Raw genomic sequence first — 16464 nt, 5'->3', positions numbered from 1 at the left:
ACACACGCACACACACACACACACACCCATGCACACACACACACACACACAATGAAAGACACACATTATACCATGATGCATGTAAACATAGTGAGCACTGCATTCACAACCCCAGCCCTGCCTGTGTCACAAAATAACTTCATCAAAACGAGAAAGACAGAATGGTCCCCACTCCGCTATGGCTCTTGTGTGTATCTAATTAAGACAAGGTTAGTGTGACAAATCAGATGCTCTCCCCTGATCCCCCGTTTAACCCCCACTGATCCCCGTTACAGAAGAGCACTGATCAATACATAAGCACAGGGGCCCCTCCAAAAACACTCCTAATCCACCCTGCCACCGCCACCCCTCTAAAAAAAAAAAAAAAAAAAAAAAAACTCTCCCCGTACACACAGCACACTCAGTTCAGAGAGACGGGGGGGCGGGGTTTGGGTGTGTGTGTGTGTGTGTGTATCTTTATGTGTGTGTCTGTGGGTGTATTTGTGTGTGTGTGTGTGTGTGTGTGTGTGTGTGTGTGTGTGTGTGTATGTCTCTGTGTGTGTATGTGTGTGTGTGTCTCTGTGTGTGTGTGTGGGGAGGTGTGTGTTATTCCAAGGCTGAGTGGGGGACCCCTCTGGTTGTATGGGAGGAAATGAGGCCTCAGTCTTGTGTCATGTTATCTCTCCGCTCGCACAAGGGAGGGAGGGAGGGAGTAGGGAATGGACAGGAGGGGACAGACAGGCCAGCCTGAGTCTTTTGGTTCACACACAGGAGTGACGGGACATGAGCACACAGAGTGAAATGAAGAGAACTAAATAGTGTATGCACACTGTGTGGAAATGGGCGCATAGATGTATGCATTATTTACACACACTGATATCAGGCTCCACGTAAAAAATCAAAAAGTTGACCATTTTACAGTTCACCTTGGTATGTTCCCAATTCTCATATTAATTTCGCTAATGTAATAGCTCTAATAGCTCTGTAATAGCGTAACAGCTCTAATGCAGTTAGGTAACTGCTGTGACACTCTCTTGCAACAAACCTCTAGCCTCACTGGCATATCTGCTTGCTTGGGCAACATGTGACAGGATCCTTACTTGCACTCTGTGGCCGGTGTGGGGACGTAGTTCTTGTAGACTTTGTCTAGGATGGACTGGCACATGGTGTCGTTCCTATCCGTGGGGAGGATGGTGCCCGGCCGGGTAAGCAGGCCTAGGTTGTGGAAGAATGTATTCCGCTGCTCGATCCCGTCCTCCAGGAAAAAACAGTGTCCAAGTGTGTCATAGCCGACCGTGTGTTTTATCTGAGGAAGGAAACACAAATCATTCCGGGTTGGTTGGGCCATGCGAGGGGAAACGGAAGACGGGGCTAATCGGAGGAATGTGGAATCTCAATCAATCAGCTTATTTCCCACAGCAGCCCCGAGACCGCTTTGGTATAATGCACTAAATGGTTAACTAATAAATACGTTGAATGTACTTTTGAATTAGAGTATTTGATGACAAGATATACCTGGGGTTAGGGTAAGGATTAGGTTTCAGGTTAGGATAAGTAACATGCAATAAGATACACTCCATGAATCTCCATGAATCTCCATGAATCTCATGAGTATTATTGACTACAAACCTAAGTATATTAATAGTAATGAGGAAACTTAATATAATGTGGGACCACCCTACTCTACTCCTTACCAGGAGGCCATTGGTGGCGTGGACGGTTACGCAGCGGGAGAAAGAGTGATGGATGGACAGGGCGTCCACATAGGTGGGGGACAAGTAGCCTCCTCGCTGGTCCACGTCTCCGCAGCGGTGGAAGTGCAACGGGTAGCTGCCCTGCTGCTGCTGCTGGCCCATGTGCTTCAGCTCCACTTGGGACACGTGCACAGAGGAGAAGTTGCCCAGGATCTGTGACAAGATAGATAGAAAGAGAGAGAGAGAGAGAGAGAGAGAGAGAGAGAGAGAGAGAGAGAGAGAGAGAGAGAGAAGAGAGATAGAGAAGAGAGAGTGAGAGAAGAGAGAAAGAGAGAGAGACAGACAGAGAGACAGAGAGTGAGTGAAACAGAAAGAGAAATAGAACAATAGATTGAAAGCAAAGAGAAAGCACAGAAAGAGTGAGATAAAAGGAGAAAGAAATATAAAATGTAAGAAAATCGTACTTAATATGAACTGAAGTCATGCACAAACAACAACATGCACAAACACGACCAATAACTAGACTGACCAGAGTGCCACTGCCTTTAATCAGTGTCTGCTTCCTATTATTTACGAGCAGTATTTACTAATATTGCTTGATAAACCCTGGAAAACATGTGCAGAGATAGTTCAGCTTAAGCCTGAATGCCCAAAAGCCCTGTTAATGGAATTCATTAATACATCCATCCACTGCATGTGGTAAAAATATTATGAGGGCTTGCATCCAGTTCAATGGACATTGGGGGTGATTCTGGAGTATACCACCTACCCATTCACACACACACAAACACACACACCTTGATGTGTCCCCCGAATGTGTCGTGGTTGAAGAACTGGCACCAGTTCTTTCCATAGCAGGAATTTTCCATCTCTCCGTGGATGAGGATATTCCGGGAGAGGAGGGCCACCTCCGCCCGCATGTCCACCCCGTCCAGGACCTCCCCGACGTGGGTGAACTGGGGCTTCCCTGGGTGGGTATCAAGGACAAACAGCCAGATTAGCCCCCTTCTCTCTCTCCCCCCAGCTTGCTGGGCTCATGATAAGACATTTTTGCTGTCCCCCACTGAGGATTGCACTAACACACAAAATCTGTATTGGGTTGGGTTGGCTTTGATCTGCCATGGCTTGGTTGCAGTGGTAAAGGAGAGGAGACTAAAGAGAGGCCGAGCAGGAGAGAGCTATGACACCGAGATGAGATACCCTTCCAGACAACTGGACAAAGTCACTCCTTTTCAATGAATTGGTGGAGGTCCATTTTTCACATTGCCTTACCTTTATTCTGTCTTGCTGGCTACACAAATAAGCGAATATACAGGATAGTTCACCACTGAATACAGGTCATAGTTAATTGTGACAAGCACGTATAGATGATTTATTCATCCAGAGCCGGTCAATTAAGAACCTCACAACAAACCGAGAACATCCCTTTCTGTGGTGACACTGCAAAACAGATGCACTTCTGCTAACCGGGTCGTGACTGTTCCAGAATGATCCGATAGCTTGTGACCAAGGTCAAACAGATGGACAGGAAGCTTGGGCCATTAGTCATGCAGACCCAGCGGCGTGCTCACCTTGCACCCTGACCTGCTTCCTGGTGCAGTGAGGACAGGGGAGCAGGGTGAACTCCTCGGCCTGGTGCATGGAGTAGTCCGTGCTTGCCACCACCACACGCTCCCCCTCCCGCCAGCTGCTCACGTCGTCCTGCAGGTTCAGCACCACCTGGTCCACCGCATCCACCTGGAAGCCAGATATGGGAAACCCTGAAGAGCAGAAAGAGAGGGGAAGAGAGAGAGAGAGAGAGAGAGAGAGAGAGAGAGAGAGAGAGAGGGATAGGTAGAGAGAGGGGGGAGAAACAGAGAGAGAGAGAGAGAGAGAAAAAGAGAGAGGCAGAGGGAAAGGCAGAGGGAGAAAAAGAGAGGCAGAGAGAAAAAGAGAGAACGAGAGAGAGAAAGAGGGAGAAAGAGAGAGGCAGAGAGAGAAAGGAACATGAGGGTGCATTCACTTGGGACACTATTGATCAATTTTACATACAAGACAAGTCAAAATGGCATACATCATATTGTACTATACAAGGTTTGTAGGTAAGGTTTGTAGACATCATGGTAGATATTTGTATTGATTTTCAGAGATAGTATAAGTCATTTAACAAAGGTGTCATTTTCACCTCATTAATCCTGCACCTAGATAATGAGATGAACCAATGGCAACGATGCACACAGCTGGAACCTGAGCAGTAAGTCCAGGAGTTTGCACTGAGGTAAACACTTATCGGTGTAACAGGGGGTGACACGAACAGGGAGGGACACCAGACATCAGTGTTGGAATGTCCTCATTCATTTTCTCTGGCCCATACAGGCCTTATTTACTGGCTCTTTTCAAAAACACAGGGCAGCACAGACCTGGGAATGTCTTTGAAGTTATGAGAAGCCCCATAAAGATGGAGCCACTGATGGTATCTGTATCCTGTTGGGCAGCTTGGGATTCTGAGCCCATAATGGTGTAGGTTTCCTTAACCATCATCAGGGCTATTAAGAGCTATGCTGTTTAAAACATGAAGTATAACTTGCCCCTCTGGACCAATGTGGCGCTCTTGAAGTGGAGAACATAAAAGTTGTTGCTACTCTCAGCCTTCATGGAAATTTCAACTGAGTCGTTCTTTATCTTTTTTTTTTTTTAGGTCAACTGTATTTGACAGCCGTGAGCCCATGAAGAGAGAGTGATATTTTTTGAGTGTCACTTTTGACGGGTGAAGCAAATGAATATACTGAACAGGAAGCTCTAGATTACTGATGGTGGCTTGTGGTTTTTTCCAAGGCCCCTGGCACTCCCTGCGTGAGCATAAATATTTGAGCTGAAAACTTTTTGGAGAACCCTAAATGAGCAGAATAAAGAGTGAGCTTCAGGAGAAGGAAGGAGGTAGCGGAAAAACGAATGCAATAGAGGGGTGTGCTACACCCTCAAGCTCAAGTCTCACTTGCACACTTTTACTAATGAGAGGTCTGCTCTAGTCTCCCAACAATATGTGTGGTACAAACGTATGCATGCTCTGCATATTGTTTTCAGTCCACGGAGAGCAAGCCGGGATAAGTAGACTTACCCTCCAACAGGTGCTAACCCCTTATCTTATGGAGAGGGTTCCCAGAACTAACAGACTGTTTGCGGGTATGCAGGGCAAAGTCACAACCGCATAGCTAAATGCATAGCCACCTCCCTAAATCAGCCATGAGTTTAACATATGAAAGTATGTCAAGGCATTACATTGCTTGAACCTGCCCTGTTAAAAAATACTGGACAGGGCCTCCACTTGGGCATTTAACCCTAAGCCTTTAACTGCAGAACTCAGCTAAGCTTGTCCATGTTTGGTGAGAGGCTGAGCACTATACCATTTCGCCACTCGCTGTAGGCGGTGACGGAGAAGCGCACGCCATCCACGGTGACGAAGTCTCGGCGAGCCAGCGCCTTCCCGCCAGTGTCGTGGTTCTCGTGCTCCCTCACATCCTCTGTGCAAGAGGTGTTGCCACCGCCCACCACTGAAACCAGGGCCCACGCCTGCCTGTGGAAGCACATCGAGACAGACTTAGAGAGAATGGCATGGTTATAAAGTACTTATGGTTGTCTTGGTTATCAAGTACTTATGGTAATCATCGTTATCAAGTACTTACAAAAACTCATACATAACATATTATGCAATCTCAAGAAAAGAGACACAATGTTCCTCTTTTACAAGAGGCATGCCAGCACAAAATATGACCAAAATTGACACAAGTGCCTCTATGACCAGAAATGCCAGACAACCACAGTACTATGCTGAAAAAAAAAAAAAAATGGAACTATGCTTTTTCTTAAAGGGCAAAACACACATTGAAATATTATTTATAAATTATAAAAGGTAATTGGTCTGAAGTCCACAGCAGAGTTCTTCATATTGCCAGTTCAACAAAAGTTCATATGAATCACACTCTCTGGACTTGGTTTCTCTCCATCCCATTAGTATCTTGGCAGCACAGACTCACAGGCATTTCTGTCTTCCTCTTCTTCAATGCCTCTATCCCTGCTCCCTCATTTCCCTCTCCTTTGTTCCCCAATTCCCATTTTCTTTCAGAGACCTCTTCGAAACTGTCTGCATGAGGTCTCCGAGGCAGAAGTATGATCAAAACAGGCGATTTACCCCAAAAGAGCTGATGTCAGATTAGACATAACACTATGGCTTTATGGCATTGTGTTGACAATTATTCTGACAGCTGGTACTGCATTCAACCTTCAATGAGTTATAATGCTGAGAGCCCTCTAAATATCAATTGGCTTGTTAGTTATCGAAAGCTAAGCTGCCTTAGAGTTACAATATGCATAAATGTACCAATTTTTTAGTTTTTTTTCCAAAGGCAGCTAGTTTTGGTATGATTTTCACATTCATTTTGATGGTAAATGGTCATGCGAAGGACAGATACACCTGTCACAGGCCAACTCAATAGCTGCCCAGGCTATGCACTATAGTTCCATGGGTAGAAAAGTTTTCACAGCACCACTAACTATATTGGCAAAAGACACCGGTTACCTGGCTAGCAAGCTTTTATCATTTCTAACTGTGCTGTATTTGAGATTCAAAGTTTTTTCCATTTCTTTTAGGTAGCTCATTTTCACACAAAATGTTCTAACCATTGTTTTAATCTTTAAAACACTAGTGTTACATCTATTGCTCAGAGCGTGACAGAAGTAGAGGGTGGATGATGCTACATAATGCAATTTCCTCATTAGTCATGCAGAAGTGAAATCTCCCCAAAATGCTCAAAAATATCAGCTATTTCACAGCTTCACTGCTCATGTTGGGCAGGTCACCCTTGATAAATGTGTCTGCTAAATAAATACCTGCACATGCATGTAACTGTAGCCTATCCTCTGGGCACCATGTAATGGAAAAACAAAACAAAACAAAAAAAACGAAAACACCTTTATCCTCTTAATCTTTCCCTTTTATAATCATGACGAAAAGCCTTTAGTGTTCGAAGTGTTAATGATCACCGTCAGAATGATGATGGTGTCTGGAAAACAAAAGCCTAGCCCTCTGATAATATTTGCCTGTTACACACATCCTTCCCCACACAGTGGAATAGCCACTCAAAAAGGTCAAATAATAATTTTACAACCTTTTACAGCCATTCTTTTCAGACACAAAAGCTTTGAACACCATAACAGCAAACAGTTGGAACTTCATTCCAAACTGGAAAAGGTCAACCATGCAGTGACATCACAAGGTCAGTTTACATTTTAGGACCTTGTGAATGTAGGAACACACAATGTTCTTACAGGACACATTTTCACAGCGACACATTTCCACATCAAAAGAAACACTGAGGCACTTCCTGATACAATTATTGAAAAGGGAACCATCTGTGGACCCACCCTGGCCACACATTAAAGGACCATATGTGATGGCAGGGTCAGGGGTCATCTCTTTTATCAAGACCACCTTTAATTGTACACCATCCTGTACATGACAGATGATCATGTTCAGATGAATGTGGTAGTTTAGTATCAGCAAATGCGGTGTGCTGTGTTTTAATGCACATGTGTAGAGTGATGTCATGATTACGATATGTAATCACATACCAAACAGAAATGTGAGTTGGTTTGATAGGTCTGTCATAAAGACACAAAGGCACCTTGAGACAACACTGGAAACATAGCTTTGTAACTGAAACGCACACCTTATGCCTGGCCTAATAAACACATATAAAAAGAAACATTATATACAGATTATATTATTGTCTGTGTGTGTCTGTGTGTGTCTGTGTGTGTCTGTGTGATCATGTGTGAAGGGGGCTGGTTTCTGCCCTAAGGTTTGCTGTCTTTGTGTCTTTGTTTGGTTAACTTCATTCTGCTCAGTTTACTTGGAAAACATTCAGGAAGAAACCATCTGAAGTTTGAGAGCATTCATATTGAAGTTGTTGTTGTTGCTTAAAGGATTGTTTTTTTTAAGAGCAAGCTACAAATGAAAAATGAAGCTTGAGGTATGAGTACACCAGGATGGATATTTTTTTTTTGCTCTACTCGTGAAAACCTTCTCGAACACATCCAGCACTCAAAAGACAAGGATTACTTTCATTAACTAAAATCTTTAGCTTGATTTGTCACTTTTGAGTGGTGGTGGTACTGCAAAAGACAAGTCAACTTAATTCTACCTTCTTATGTGAAAGCATGACTAGTTGGAGCTGCAGTTCAGCGCTTTGGAACCTTTTTCTGATCTGAAATAAAAATGCACCCCCCTCTCCAGTGTCCAAGTGTGTCAACAAAAGACAGATGCTGTGAGTAGCAGTTCTTTTTAAATAAATACTCCGACTTTCCATTCGGCAGAAGGAGAGAAGAGAGTCTTTATGTTCACCTTTTCACAAGGGGCTTGACTTAGTTAAATATAGCCTTTATGTTCAAACCAAATAAGTTACTTCCACTGGCTAGTCAACAGTACCCAGGAAGCCATGCATTGAATTTCATACTTTTTTTTTTTTTTTTTTTTTTACATGAACTCGCAAAGGCTCTTTGCCAGTAAGCATCTGAGCATTTGTGACATTTTAAACAGTGATTTCAAACAACATTGCACAAACACTAGCCACTCCTGCAGAACCCAATTCTGCAGAGGGAGAACAGGAGCCCAGTCTATCTTGCTTATGTCACCGTTCCAATGGGGAGCATATGTTTTGCCCAGTGGGAAGACAGTATGGGGAAGCTTATAAATACAAAGTCAGCTTTTTGACACAAATCCTGGAAGCAGGCCTGTGTAACCTTCCAGCGAAGGCTTTCCTGCTTGAGCAGGACCATCGGAAACATGGGGAGGTTTTCCTGCCGAACGCGCTCCCGCCCCTCTCCACTGGAATGAGGAGGACAGGACAGGACAGGACAGATAACACAGTCATGCTGATGGTCACCATGTTGATGGCTATAGCTAAGCGGCTCCCATTGTGTAATCTAGTGAGTGGTAAACATATGTCTTCCCTGTGGGCATCTAATCTACTGTCCCTACAAAAACTGTGTGAGTGTGTGTGTGTGTGTGTGTGTGTGTGTGTGTGTGTGTGTGTGTGTGTGTGAGAGAGAGAGAGAGAGAGAGAGATTAAATATGGTTTTAAGATACATAAAGTGGAGCATACATCAGTGTTTTTACTTTCTTGACTACATGATAATTCACTGTGTGCAATGAGCTACTAATTGACAGCACAAGTGCAAGAAATTTAGCACTGACTTTGAGTACTTTGTGGTCAGATGCTTCATTTTATATCTGACTTGACTGGTCTTTTTGGCATCAAGGGGAAGTGTGAACTCAGATCTGGACCGAAGTCAGCAGGGTTTCCCCTTCGCTACGCCCTGAGATAATTCAAGGTTCCATTTCTCCACTAGATTCATGAGCAAACAGTGTGTTCAAGTGAAAGTGAAAAACAGGCTGACAGAAAAACCCAAACAGATGGCTAATAACCAAAAAGTACATTTTAGTGCCTTAACAAAACATTCTGAAACTGTAATTGTAACTTTCTGCTTTCACTCTTAAATATTATATTGGCAACACTAGCGGTGATTTCAGAGTAACTGACGTTGAAACCAAATCTGTTTAGTAAATGTCTTTACAGTGTTGTTTTCACATCAGAAACAGTGAACTGCCGATGTTCTTATAGTCGGGGAGTTAGTGACCTAGACTTAGGTGTCACATTGAGTATTGCCTGTACTGAGCTTTGTTGTATTGAAAACTAATTCAAAACGATCAAGGTTTTAAAGGTAAAATGTGTAATTTTGTATACATGTTTTGTTAAGTTAACTAACTTTGCGAATCCTTCAGCCAATCAACACATCGCTTCAGTAGCACAGAAAGGAGGGGTGTAATTAGATTTACTGTTGAGCTCAACTATCAGCAACTTAAGACCAGAATTGCAGACTATACCTTTAATATGAGTAAATGGGCTGCCTAACATTTAGGACCCTTGGTGTTCTAACTGCATTCCAACAACCAACTAGTGCTTTCGGTGTAAACTGGCATGAACGTGTTACTGCCTGTAATCACCTGTATTTGAGATCATTGACGAAGCTGCTGCCCAGGAGGTCCTGGATGATATTCTTGGTCTCCTCTAGCAGGCTCTTGGCAGCGGAGTCGCCCACGGCCAGGGTGACAATGCGGCCCAGTGGAAGGCTGCGAAGCAACTCAGTGAGCCGGCGGCTTTCATTGTGGAATTCGTACGTGTCGAAGCGATCTGAATAGATGACTGCAGCAGTGTCCTGGTCCACCACACGCAGGTTGATGCCGCGGTGGAAGTTCCGCTGGAAGGAGTGGCCGCCCCGCTTCAGGCCGGATGCCGGCACCGTCCGGGTCAGCAGGGTCCAGGAGGGCCTCTCTGCCCCGTGGAGCTCCAGGGTGCCCCCGCTGGCCACGCCCAGAAACTTACGGCCGAAGCTGGGCACCTCCAGCACGGCCCTCTCGTCGGAGCGGCCTATCAGGGTGATGGTTGCTTGAGATTTGTAACGGCATTTGGGAGCTCCGATGTGCAGGGATCCACCGTCCTGGATCAGGATGTGCCGCAGCCGGAGGGTGATGTTCTTGGATCCGGCAGCATTGTCCGCAAAGACGACCAGCCCTTTAAAAAGAATGGAAACAGCTTAAAACTAGATATTTTTTTTGTTCTGTTGTTGTTGTTGTTGTTCTGAGACAACAAGATACATTATTTGCTAAAGAGGAGGACGTTTTCACGCTATGATTGAGTTTAACTGCCACCCAATCCCATTTGTTTTTCCCCAAGACCCACTTAATTTATTTCCTGACCCAACAACAACGCCCCTGGAAAAAATGATAGAAAATGCTTTCCATATTTTCTTTAAGTAGTTCATAACTCTCTGTGACGCACTAAACATTCTTCTGATGACCTATGACTAGAGTTCAGGACCCCAGCTCATGTGATCCACGCACCTCCTGATTTGATTGTCAACGAGAAAAGGGTAGAAGAGGCGTCCAGCCGAAACTTCTGCCCCTTCTGCACAACCACCTCCTTCTGGGGGTCATGACCTGGACTCCAGGTGGTCAGAGAAGGGTTATGATCCGGACAGTTCTCTGTACAATTCCAATGGAAAGATGACAAACAAAGACACCAAGTGCATCAACTCACTGGTAAGGTGATGTATACAGTATATGACACTGAAAGACACATTATGAACAACACAGAAATGAAAAAATGTACATAATCGTAGTCTGTTGAGCTTCCGATGTGAGACCAATAGAAGTTTTCACTTCACTTCACTGACATTAGAGGACTCCAGGAGTCTATGTGCATCACATCATGGTTCTCATAGAGCTTGGCAAAGACTCCCAGGGATCACAGAGGGCTTAATGGGCTAATGAAATGGATAAGTCAGCCCCCCTGTCTTCTCTCTCTCTCTCTCTCTATCTCTCCCCCCCCTTACACACACTTACTCTTACATTCTCTCTCTCTCCCCTTCACACACAATGTTACACTCTCTCTCTGTCTTACACACAGACACACACACACTCACAGTCATGCACACACTCACACTCTCTCTCTCTCACATGTAGTCACCCACCCACACAGAGACACACACACACACACACACACACACACACACACACACACACACACACACAGACACACACACACACACACACACACACACACACACACACAGACACTCTCTCACTCTCTCACTCTCTGTCTCTCTTACTTACAAACACACACAAATACACACACACACACACACACACACACACACACTCACTCACCATCTAGGACGTCTCTGGAGGTAAGACAGAGGACCAGGGTGAGGCAGAGGAGGAGAGCACCGGTGGAGATGGCCGTGAAGATTAGGGCATTCTTGTTGCTCTGCTGAGTCTGTGTGTGCTCCCTCACCTGACTCCCCTCCGAGAGGTTAAAGGTCACAGGCCGCAGAGGTGGTGGGGCTGCAGGCTTGAGTGGCGGTGGGGGTGGGGCTTTGGGAGGGGGAGGGGAGCGCACAGGCACAATCCTGCCTGGTACGTATCCGGGAGACCGGTGGCTGTTTCCGTTGGGTGGAGGCACAAACATGGGGATATGACGAGGGCCATCACTCACCTGCATGATATATCTGTCTTGCCACTTCCTGCAGAGAGTCAGAGAAACAGAAGTGTATCAGGACCTTTACCATTGCATTCAAGCTATTCATCATCAGAGATGAATCCCGACTATATACATCTACTATTTGAGCACATTACATAGACACCAGTGCAGAATGTAACACCCTTCATTAACTAAGTATGATACCTTGTTAGTTTTTTGCTGACCACATGCACACCAAATAAGAAAATCTTAAAAACACTGAATAGAATGAGTGCTCACGCAAACTGCACCCATATTATATCCACAAGAACACATTTTATTCCACAATAAAAGTGTTATGTAAACCCCTTGTTAAAACGAGCCCATTTTCGCCTTGAGAAAGAAGGGTTTGTGGTTAAGCTGAGCCTCAGCTGCTTTCTGCTTGTTTTGATGGACCCTGCTCACTGTCTGCGAAAAAAAAAAAAATAACAGAACACTCCTGTCCGTCCCTGACCCAGACGGATGGTTCACTTGGTCCCCGGGCACTGAGAAGCTGCCCACTGCTCCTGGAGGATCCTGGTGGAAGGACGATCCGGGATGGGTTAAAAGCAGAGCGTGAATTCACAGCTACCTCAGGCCTGCGTGCGTGTGTGTGTGTGTCCTGGATCGCCTATCATATATAACACGTGTGTGTTGCAGTGAATCGCTTGTGCAATAAAAAACTGACTTGAAAGTCAGCCTTGTTTGTTTGTTTGATATCTGTAAGAGTTTCAGCTAAGAATTTGTTTGTGGGTGCTTGTCTTGTCCTGCTTCAAAAAAGGAACGTGGAACCAATTACGAGTCGCAAAACTACAACGCCCCCCTATCAACCTCCCCCCACCACCACCACCACCACCACCACCACACACACACACACAGTACCAGGGGTAGTTGTAGTTCCCAGAATGTGCCCTTAAACCAATCTATTCAGCTGTTTGTGCACTATGTTTGCTGAAGTCTGAAACCAGCCTGTGATAATTAGCTGATCCATAGTTGTTTCCAGTTTTAATTAAATCAGGATTCCACTGCGCTGTAGTCCACATAGGATGAGTACTTTGGTATGTTTTTCCAGGAAAATTCAGAAAAGAAAGGAAGAACAGAAAAGACAAACAAACCCAGGGAGGTTTTTGCACATTAGTCTCAGTGAAACAAACTTTGAAAGTAGTACAACAAAATGTAAGCATCAACTTTCTTCACATGACCAAATGCGCTTTATAAGTTCAGACCAAACGTTCATCATCATTGTATGGTGAACCCTTTATATCAAAGGTTATCTTCAATGAAATACAATACTACAATACAACAGTACTCATTCCTAATGAAATTATCGGCTTGCTCTACAAGAGAGGTCACTCATATCTAATCCCACATTGTTACATGAGACAAACTCAAAAAATGGTTACATGTAAAATAAGTCTAAGGTCTTTTTGAGATTGCAACTGCCTTTCTTAGTCATCATGTAAGAAGCTACGTCCTCATATAACTTTGAGTGAAATACGCTTTGTTCAATTTTCAACAGTGGGGGTAAATGAGGGTAGTCGTTTCTGTGTGGGTTCCACACCATACTAGCTTTCTTTTACGCTGTGGTGTGCTTCCTATCCTCTGTTGAAAAGCTTGGGCATCCAGCCAATCTTAAGAGAATACAAAACAACAATACATGACAAGTTTGTATGTGACTAAACACTTTTTGGGGGGTTTTAAATATGTGCCTTTTGTTAAATATCACTGATCTTCCCCTACTAGGCCATACTGGGTCATAAGTCATTTCATAATTTCTGTTTTCTCAGAACTGTCTCTGTTTTTCTCCCACCATGCTTGAAGGTGTTCTTGATTGCGCAACTTCTTTGTTGCACAATGAGTCCATGACTTTCTTTGGAAAAGGTAAAATAGGAAGAGGGGGTCTTTTCCTTATAGAGTGCTCATACCAGACCTCATTAAGGGAAATTTCCTCTCTTCCAGCTTCCAGGGATAGACCCCTTCATCTATAAGAGAACCACCCCCCCCCCCCCCCCCCCCCCAAATTAACTAACTCATGTCCTGTTCAAAGCCAGATGTCAGAAGACAACATAAAAAAACATCAAACCTCAACGATGCAGGAAAGACCTGATGAAAAAGCTTCTCTAGGACACCATGAAGGATAATTGGGGGAAAGTGGATCTCAAAAAGCAAAACAGAGCAGTGGGGTTTAAGGGATAGTTAAAAAGAGACTGGAGAGGGGACTGTGGCCTTAGGGTCTTCCTTACTTCAAAGAGCTGAGAGAAACAGCAGGACCACTGGGACTGCCCCCAACCCAAGGACATATCCAGTCAGAAAAGTGACTTGTTTAGGGCCTGCAAACACCCTGTGCACAACAACAGCACCCCAACAACCTTTTCAAGTGCCTCACTCAAGCTACTGTGCATATAGTCTATTTCCAAATACAAATTCCTTCCAAACTGACAGTATATAAATATGAGGATGATGATAGTGTCCATTATATTGAGAAGAAATCAATACCAAACATTTGGGGTATTGTACATTGCTTAAGATGTGACTATGGAGTACACCAATGCTCACTGTTAATAACTGTCTGTGGTTTCAGATACATGCAGAAAGATGCGTCCGATTAGTCAACCAAAACGTTTAATTTATTTTGTCTCAGCTCCAACGATTTAACAGCAACAAGGTGCTTGTTACAATGTAACCATCAATTGACTGTCCCATTGACAGAGCGCATCGAAATCTTCCACGGTACCAACAGTGTAGCACCGTTTCTTCGAATGCACAGTTCAGATTGTCTTGAGGGTTTGACAAGCTCGTTATCTTTTACCTTTGAACGACAATTAAAGTCATGAAACAATTGGCGTAATTCAGCAAACCAGTGTTAACTCGCTTCGTAGAATCTCATTCACTTGCTAAACGGTTAACAAACTCGTAGTGCTGAGTGATCGAGCTTACCTTTCGCAAGATTATGCTGTCCCAGCCCTTGCCATTCGTTCTCTCACATCCACACGGCGTTATTTGGAGCGTAAACACAGGTGAGTAGTCGCGAAAAATAACAACTAACGGATCGGTTTTAGTTTATTTTTATACTTTTTTCACATGGTGTCTTCTTTCGGGGCTGTAGTCAGCCAGCCCCCGTTACAGGCAAGGCTCCGAGAGGAAGTGAGATGGGAGGCAAGCATTGGACATGCGAGCTGACGAGGAGGGGCCTCGCCTCGACCGCTGTTCACACGTCGTACGTTCCGCTGTTGCCACTTTCTGTCGCTAGCGGGGACTGACGAACAGAAGGGCTGAGAAGCAAGCTTACGCTTGAACATGGGCTACTTGTGTTGTTAAACCAAAGTCAAATTCGGCTTCCTTTTCGCAACGAGCCCTGTATATATAATCATGAACCATAAAAAATAGTTTTGTTACTCATAGGGCACGCCTTATTTGGTCCAGTCAAACGCGCTTTGCCTTTGACTCGGGCACAATGTGCTAGTTCACTTTATTTTGCTTTAGGATTTGAAACACGTTACACATTAGTCAGTAATTAATATAACTCAACCGACCATCACCTAAAGATTACCAGTAGAAAAGTTACCAAACGTGTGGTTGGCAGTAGGCCTACTATAATCCTATACGTCATTTCCTTATTTGATAACACCACACAAGCAATGTATGTACCATTTACGTGAAGTATTAACATCCGATTAAGAATAACAGTCTGAGCGGCTAAACTATTCATTCTTTTTCATCTGCCCACATCCATACATCGACTGCTCTCTTGCTGATGGGCTTAACCGACACAACCTTCTGTCTCTTTCATGCACTGCCTCACTTCATTGTTTGCATGTGTTCACTCTGCCCAAAGCAAGGGTTCAAGCAGGGCAAAGCCAAGTGACTTGAGGTTGTAGCTGTGTCTTTTTGAGACCACAAGGACTCTTTATAGAAACAGTGATACTTGGAGGCATCTTTATGCTTCCTGCAGAGGAGACTATATGTTTGTGAAGTTGAACTTAATTCCACATTGTTCTCTGGTTGTTCCTTAGAACATGCCCAAATGTATTCCAAGTCACGTGTACAAGTAGCCTGTACCAAACAGTCGCTGCACAAAGATAGTGCTGTTCACCTCTGAGATTTGATTGCTGACAGCTATGCACGTGTACTAATACTTAAATCAAATTACACACAATATAGTATATTTCTTCTGGGTCCTTCTGAAGCAAATTCAGCATGATGCATTATTATAGCAGACAACACCAGGAATCTAACACTCACATAATTCGTACAAAACACAATTTTCTTTCAAGTACATTTTTTTTATTTTCCTGTAACCTTCTGTAGAGACTATATCCATTATTATTACATATTACAAGTTTCTTCAATAATGAAATGCATCTTACAAAAAATGAAAATACACAGAATGAAAGTTTGAAGTGTGTAGTTCAACCTGATTAGTCCAAATATATATATATGTCACTGAAATCAATTAATACCTATATTAGTAACAATAATAATGAGGATGTTATAACAGTAATAACAACTGCTATTATCATTATTACCATTTGATAATACAGTGAAGGAAAAAATGATCGTATTAAAAAAAAATCACATTTCTTGCAAAATGGAAATGGATGACTGACAAGTCAAGTTTATGTCAAGAAATTAATATTTTCAAGAGGCTTTTAAACATCAACATTTCACTCTGAAATCCCCCACACACCACCTCATCA

General features: G+C 43.8%; 1 protein-coding gene across 1 annotated transcript in view; it reads right to left on the bottom strand.

Moving 5' to 3' along the window:
• Window positions 1-14793, bottom strand: part of cemip2 (cell migration inducing hyaluronidase 2) — a 33232-nt gene extending 18439 nt beyond the window's left edge. The window contains exons 1-9 of the mRNA XM_080852592.1: window positions 14705-14793; window positions 11437-11792; window positions 10612-10752; window positions 9715-10282; window positions 5057-5226; window positions 3245-3433; window positions 2471-2640; window positions 1674-1886; window positions 1080-1285 (exon numbers count right to left, since the gene is read on the bottom strand). Coding sequence (XP_080708718.1) covers window positions 1080-1285; window positions 1674-1886; window positions 2471-2640; window positions 3245-3433; window positions 5057-5226; window positions 9715-10282; window positions 10612-10752; window positions 11437-11770 — 1991 coding nt within the window. The 5' untranslated portion in view covers window positions 11771-11792; window positions 14705-14793. The remainder of the gene's footprint in view (window positions 1-1079; window positions 1286-1673; window positions 1887-2470; window positions 2641-3244; window positions 3434-5056; window positions 5227-9714; window positions 10283-10611; window positions 10753-11436; window positions 11793-14704) is intronic.
• Window positions 14794-16464: the final 1671 nt, after the last annotated feature.

The sequence above is a fragment of the Sprattus sprattus genome (genome assembly GCF_963457725.1).
Source record: "Sprattus sprattus genome assembly, chromosome: 15".
NCBI lineage: Eukaryota > Metazoa > Chordata > Actinopteri > Clupeiformes > Clupeidae > Sprattus > Sprattus sprattus.
Note: the sequence above shows the minus strand (reverse complement) of the source record. Positions and strands in the feature narration are given on the sequence as shown.